At 44.2% G+C, this 6,841-nt stretch overlaps 1 protein-coding gene across 1 annotated transcript in view; it reads left to right on the top strand.

The window, feature by feature from the left end:
* Positions 1-6,568, top strand: part of EFCAB5 (EF-hand calcium binding domain 5) — a 138,727-nt gene extending 132,159 nt beyond the window's left edge. The window contains exon 21 of the mRNA XM_004707321.2: positions 6,396-6,568. Coding sequence (XP_004707378.2) covers positions 6,396-6,568 — 173 coding nt within the window. The remainder of the gene's footprint in view (positions 1-6,395) is intronic.
* Positions 6,569-6,841: the final 273 nt, after the last annotated feature.

Genomic DNA, 6,841 nt, shown 5'->3' with positions numbered 1-6,841 from the left:
GGGTACGTCAAAAGGTATTGCTTGTAGGGTTTTAATTCATACCTGCGTGGGTTGAATCCAAACAACATGTGGAGTAGCATCCCTGTGAATGGTGGATGGTTGCAGACAAATTCAGTCAAACATTTGACTTCGTCTCCTTAGGGTGCCTTCCAAACATAGGGTAGTTTGTGTCATGAGAAAAAAAATTTAGAGGTCAGGGCTAACATAAAATGTTTAACGAAACTCAAGTGGACGTCTTCCCAAATCGTTGAAGCTTTGTAATAAACTTACAGGTTCAAACACGTTAAGGAACGCTAGGAAGTCCTCAAACATGAGCCGAGAGAGAAAAGACTGCCAACCTCGACAAATGAAAAATCTCGGGCTGAAGTCAGGAAGCTGGTGGAGAAGACCGCAGACTAACCACCGATGTAATAACTGCTAATGTTAGGGGCAGTTCGGCATTTTCAACGTCAAGCAACCTCTGGAAGCGCTCAGCAAAGGGTTGGCTTCCTGGGTGCCAAAGCCTTAACACCCGGATGATCAGCTAGCTCTAAGAGCTGGTCTTCCCGTCAGTCTGACAGCAAGATGAAAGCCAATGACAACGATGCCATGGAATAATAGAGTAACAATAACAATAAATCATAACCACAGATGAGTCTTGGATTTACCAATATGATCAAGGTCCAAACAGTGGCTTCGAAGAGGATCTGCTGGACCAAGTAAATTCAAGGCAGAAAGGTTAGCTCAGAAGGTTCTGGGGGCTCATTTTTAGGATTCCAAAGGGGTAATCTTAATAGATTTTCCTCAAAGAACACAGGACAATCCCCAGGCTTATGATGAAGAACACGTAAGGAAATTGAAAATGGCCTCAGTGAGGAAAAGGCCAGCAAAGTTGTGCCAAGGAACTTTGGTTCCCATCCTGGCAATGCACCTGCTCTTGCTGGGAGGGTAGCCAGATGGCTCTACAAGAATTCAGTGGGAACCCTTCACCCATCCTCCAGCTCCAGTCCTGCTCTCTGCCATCGCGTGTATTTCGATTCAGAACGGCCCCAGAGTGTGGGAGTCTGCACACGTGGGAGTCTGCATGTCTCTCAGCCCATGGCCTGCACCGTCCAAGCTTCCATTCCCGGATGTTCCCTGGCCTATTGTCCTGCCTGAGTTTGGCCTTTGTGATGATTGGTGCTCAGTGGCAGGCAGCCGCCGTGCTCATTGGACACCTCCGCCAGGCATCCAAGTGCACCTCATTTGCATGCGGACCTGTTTGAGGACTGATGCCTGCCATTTCTTCCCTATTTGGTAGCTGCGTGATTATTGGATACTACCTGTTACACTTTATTAGCATATGATGTACTGTTACCTGCCCACCATTGGCTATTTAAGCCTCTGCCTTCTGCTCAATAAACGAGGCTTGATCAGACTCCTGTCTTGCCTCCATTTCTTGCGTCTCTTGCCCCTCTTCATTCCCAGTCCCTTTTTCAGGTATCCATGTTGTTTAATGACCCACGGGACGGGTCACTAGAGGGCAGGGTAGAATGGCCCCTATGGATTTGGGCGACTGTCACTCTCAAGGGGCAGAAAACCTCCTCTTTTTCCTGAGGAGCAGCTGGTGTGAACTGCTAACCTTGCCGTTAGCGGCCCAGTGCTTAACCACTATGCCACCAGGACTCTTCCTACTCCTTCAGAATTGTGCTTGTTCCCCAAACTCAAAGAATCCTGAAAGGAGCATCATGTGGGTCGCCTCTGGATCCCCAAACTGCCATTTTGAAGAGGTGTGAACTGGAGAATACAGAATTCTTTGGGAAGGATTGTTGTCAGGTGCCACCGAGTAAGTTCCGACTCATAGCAACCCTCTGTACAGTGAACAGAACACCGCCCGGCCCGCCGCCATCCTCACCATTGTGCTTGGTTGAGTCCATGGTGGCAGCTACGGTGTCCATCAGTTTTGCCAAGGGCCTTCCTCTTTTGCAAGCATGATGTGCTTTTCCAGGGACTGGTCTCTCCCAACAAAAGTTCAAAGTACGTGAAAAAGGTGTGACCATCCTTGCCTCTAAGGCACATCCTGGTTGTACTTCTTCCCCGACGGATTGGTTTGTTCTCTGAGCAGGCCACGGTGCTATCAAGAGTCTTTGTGGGAGAACCACCGTTCAAAGGCATTGCTTCTTCGTTGGTCTTCCTTATTCCGGGTTCAACTTGCACATGTGGAGGAGGCCATTGCAAAATAGCATCCTTGCTTGTCACCCCTTTAAAGAGGTCTTGCGCAGCAGATTTACCCAATGCAATGCCACCGTTTAATGTCTTGTTGCTTCTGTGAGTAGTGATGGTGGATCCAAACAAGACTAAATCCTTGACAATTTCACGATTTTCTCCATTTATCATGACGTCACTCTATTGGGCCATTTGTGAGGATTGGGGTCTTCTGCATATCACAGGTTGTTCATAAGCCTTCCGCTAACCCTGATGCCACACTCTTCTTCATATAAGTCGGTTTCTCTGTTTATTTGCTCAGCATACAGATTAAATAAGTATAATGAGAAGATACAACCCGACCGCACACCTTTTGTCATTTTAAACTATACAGTATTCCCCTGTTCTGTTCCCACTGCCTCTTGATCCAGGTACAAGGTCCACATGAGCACAATAAAATGTTCTAGAATTTCCATTCTTCTCAAGACTATCCATCATTTGGTATGGTCCACACAGTTGAATGATTTGGCATCGTCAGTAAAACACAAGTAAATATCTTTCTGGTGTTCTCTGCTTTCAGCCAAGATCCACCTGACATCGGCAATGATGTCCTCTTAGGAATCCGGTCTGAACCTCTGGCGGTTTCTTTTCAATGTATTGCTGCAACCGTTGATGTATGGTCTTCAGCATAAATTTACTTACATGTGGTATCAATGATATATCATCTGGACATTCTGTTGAGTCACCTTTCTTTGGAATGGGTACAAATATAGATCTCTTGCAGTCAGATGGCCCCATGGCTGCCTTCCAAATTTCATGGCCTAGACTAGTGAATACTTCCAGTGCCTCATCAGCATGTGGAAACATTTAAATTAGTATTCCATCAATTCCTAGAGCCCTGTTTTTGGCTAATGCTGTCAGTGCAGCTTGAATGTCTTCCTTCAGTATTATTGGTTCTTGTTCATAAGCTACCTCCTAAAATGATCAAACGGTAGGAGGTCAACCAGTTCTTTGGGGCACAATGCCTGTGTGTATTCTTTCCATCTTCTTTGGATGTTTCCTGCATCAATTAATACAGAATCTTTCAATATTGCAGTTCAAAGCTTGAACATTTTCTTTAGTTCTTTTTGGTTAAAATATGCTTCTTTTCCAGGAAGGATTAGAGAGATGGGAGCAGAGCCTTCAGAAGAAAATGCTGTCTTTAGAAGTATATGGACCTAAGTGGACGATGTGTGGAGAAAAAAATAGCTCCACATTTTCGTATACTATTTCTATGATTTTTGTAGCAATGCTTTTTGATTTATCCTAATATGAGAAGGCTTCAAAACTTGTGGAAAATTTTCATTTCTTTTCAGAAACATTCTGAAACGCTAATTGCTACCCACAGATCTTGGGTTAATTTTTAGTTGAAAAGAACGGTTACACTTTAGCTTTCCAAATTGAAGTTTAAATACTTCATTCATTTTTGCTTTGCCCATTTTTACTAATTGTCTGTAATCCTCAAAGGTGTTAGCTTAATTAATCGAGTACTCAAGCAGGGATCCATAAATGGAGTTTTAATTTAGACATCTCGTATACTAGCCCAGTGTTTCCAGGATCGTGAATTCCCTATGTGATTAAACATTTGATTAAACTAGAACCTATAAAAATATCATCATCATGTTTCTGGAGGAGAATGCGCCCTGGTTGCGCGGCGGTTAAGCGTTCAGCGGCTAACCCGCCAGCCTCCGTCAAGAGTTACCACCTTTGTGGCGCGAGGTCTAAAGGGGGTGCAGACTTGACAGCAGTCAGTTTGGTTTCAGACTCAAAGGCTGGACCAGCAATTCTTTGGAGCTTCAATGTGTCCCGATCATTTATTCCCGCCTTTGCCTTCGCAATGCAGAAGGTAGGAAAGAAGTCGCAGTGGTACCCTGTGCGCGGTGTGGAGTCGGCGCCGGCGCACCTGCAAGAGGCAGCCTGTGCCACCACGAGGGGGCAGTGTGGGACAGTGATGGGGAGCGCACCTGCGAGCCAGGCGACGCCGTCAGAAGACGCCTTCGACGCGTTGTTAGTCTCCACGGGAAAGAGCGGGGAAACAGGAACCACCCTTATCTCCAAGGTTGTCGTCAGGGGCTACGTAGGCCCACCCCACCACCCCCCTCTCCGTGTCCTTGAATCACCATGGAGACGGCTGGCTTGCTTCATAAAGGCTGCCGAGCCCTGGCCTGTTGATGTGGATGTTCAGAGAACACAGCGGCGGGCGTCCCCGGCACCGGGGTCTTAATGGAGTTTCCAAAAGGGCTGTTACCGCTACAACAATTAGGTTTCGGGGTGTCCTGGGGTAAACTTTCATTTAGAGTCCTAAAATTGCAACAGCAATAAAGATAAAGTACTCTTTAGAAGCCTACGGCATTTACTTTATAAAGATTCCTGGGAACTAATTAATACAAAGAGGGATCCATTGTAATAAGTGCCCCCTCCAAGTCTTAAGTATGAGTGCCTATGCTGATTAGTTTCAAATTGCCCATGAACTGAGATGAATTGGGTTTTGTTAATGTGCTCATGACCGCCATCTGTTTTTATTCTTATTCCTAATGGTCTCTAATGTTCCTGACCTATAATCTGAAAAGACATTTTGTATCTGAAACCCTGAATTCAATTATTTCATAAGTTAATGTTGTTTAAATCCAACATTTATTGGACACTTACCGTTGAGTGAGGAAAGGCAGTGTCTGTGTGTGTGTGTGTGTTGTGTGTGTGTGTGTTTGTGAAGAGAGAGAATGTCAGAAAATTAATTGTACCCACATGTCTTACAGTCGGTCTCCAATACAAAGGGGGGGTTATGGATATTGGCCACATTCCATGTGCTTTCCCTTCTCCCTGTAGGACCAGTGAAACCAGAGGAAGGCAAAGCCTAGATCAGAAAATCCTGTTTAAAAAAAAAAAAATCCTGTTCCCTCCTGTTGCAAGAAAACAGAGAAATCAAATATGTTCTGTTTTGTAAGCAGGAGAAATTCTAACAGATATCCATGAATGACATAAATGTCATTATTGTTACTGAGTTACTGTATGGAAGACTCTCTATATTTAAACACCCTGTTCAAGTATAATGTAATGTTTATGTCATTCAACTCAGCAATTTATTGGTCCAGGAAACGCTGATAGACTTGTAGAAGTAACAAAAATGAAGAAGACATAAACCTCGGGGTGGGAGCCCCTGAAAAGAAGGGAGGTGATTAGCATTTGTTGGAGCATCTACTCTGTGAGAGACCTTTGTGTGCCTTTTTAATGAAACCTCGTAACAACTCCTGAATTTTGAGCCTATTTCCCGGAAGAGGAAGCCGAGGCTCAGCGATTCAGTGACTTGTCAAGGTCACAAAACTAGTTGGGAGAGTATCAAGGTTTAAGCTGAGCTCTGTCTGATAGCCTCTTGCCAGTGTACCATCTTATCTTAATATGATTATCATTGACTCCTGGGCTGGGGGCACGGGGGAGGGGGGGGGGAGTCACTTCGACCAATGACAGCTTAACAGTTTGCAACTGAACAAACTAAATCTACGATGCTGTGATTATGTATTTTAAAATAATCCTTAAAGGGGGAATATTTCAAACATTGATAAATAGGGATGAGCCCTTGTGTAGTTATCGACCAAGCTGCATTCTTTATCTAACATGAACATGGACGGGCAGTATTTCATTCTGTTGTTCACAGGGTCCCTTTGAATGGGACCCCCCTCAATGGCACCGAACAACAGCCTTAGTTCCGTCAGATGATTGAAACATTTGTGCCGTTCTACCCCTTGTCAATCCTATTCTCTTTTCTTCCACCCTAAATATATGCTGCTATAAATTTGACGTTTAGCAGTCTCCTGCATGGTCTTTTTTGGAACTTTTACTACATGCTGATGATTCCATAGACATTCTAATTGTTTTTCAAGGAGTCACACTTTCTAAAATTGCGGTTGTATTATTCTACAACTTATTTTTTGGGTACTCAACAAGATGTTTTTGAGACATATCCGTGATGAAATTTCTAGACCTTTCATCGTTAACTTCATGATGTGGCTATAACAAATGATATCTATTTCTCAGTTATTAGATATTTAAAGACGATCTGGCTAATGGTTTTGACTTAGGCCATAGCTGAGAAACGTTGGGCAGCATCCTGAAACGTCTTGTTTTAACCATAGTAAGACATAATAATGGAATAATGAAACTTTTTCTTTGTGTTTTTTCTTTTTCTCTGGGTGCAGCTCATTCTCGAATTGAAGTATGGAATTTTGGTCAGATTGTCATCGAATACCTCTATCATTGGACACACACCTGTTCAACCCTAATAGGGCTAAACAACAAACTGGCTAGTAGGCCGCCATTGCCCTCCAAGACTGACTCCTATGTGTATGCCAAGATGCCAGAGAAAGACTAATGAGATTGATACAGCTTTTGCCATCTTCCGTGTTGTTCGCTCTCTAGAGCATGTTTTCCGTGGGGACAGAGTGCCACACAGACATCTGAGGCTCCCAGACAGTCACGCACGTCAGCGTTTTCAAACCCCAAGAGGGCTGTCGAAGAAGAAATGTGACATCAAGAGTTTCGTGTTAAGGCCGCCATCGCCACATGCATTTAAGCATAGAATATATGTAACAGTTACCTCTGAACTTGAACTTTGGATCTGCCACAGGGTTAAGATGACTGGAGT

Source organism: Echinops telfairi, unplaced genomic scaffold, assembly GCF_000313985.2.
Source record: "Echinops telfairi isolate 266 unplaced genomic scaffold, ASM31398v2 ScPeMD7_7458;HRSCAF=8496, whole genome shotgun sequence".
NCBI lineage: Eukaryota > Metazoa > Chordata > Mammalia > Afrosoricida > Tenrecidae > Echinops > Echinops telfairi.
The sequence above is the reverse complement of the archived record's forward strand: the minus strand, read 5'-3'. Positions and strand labels throughout refer to the sequence as shown.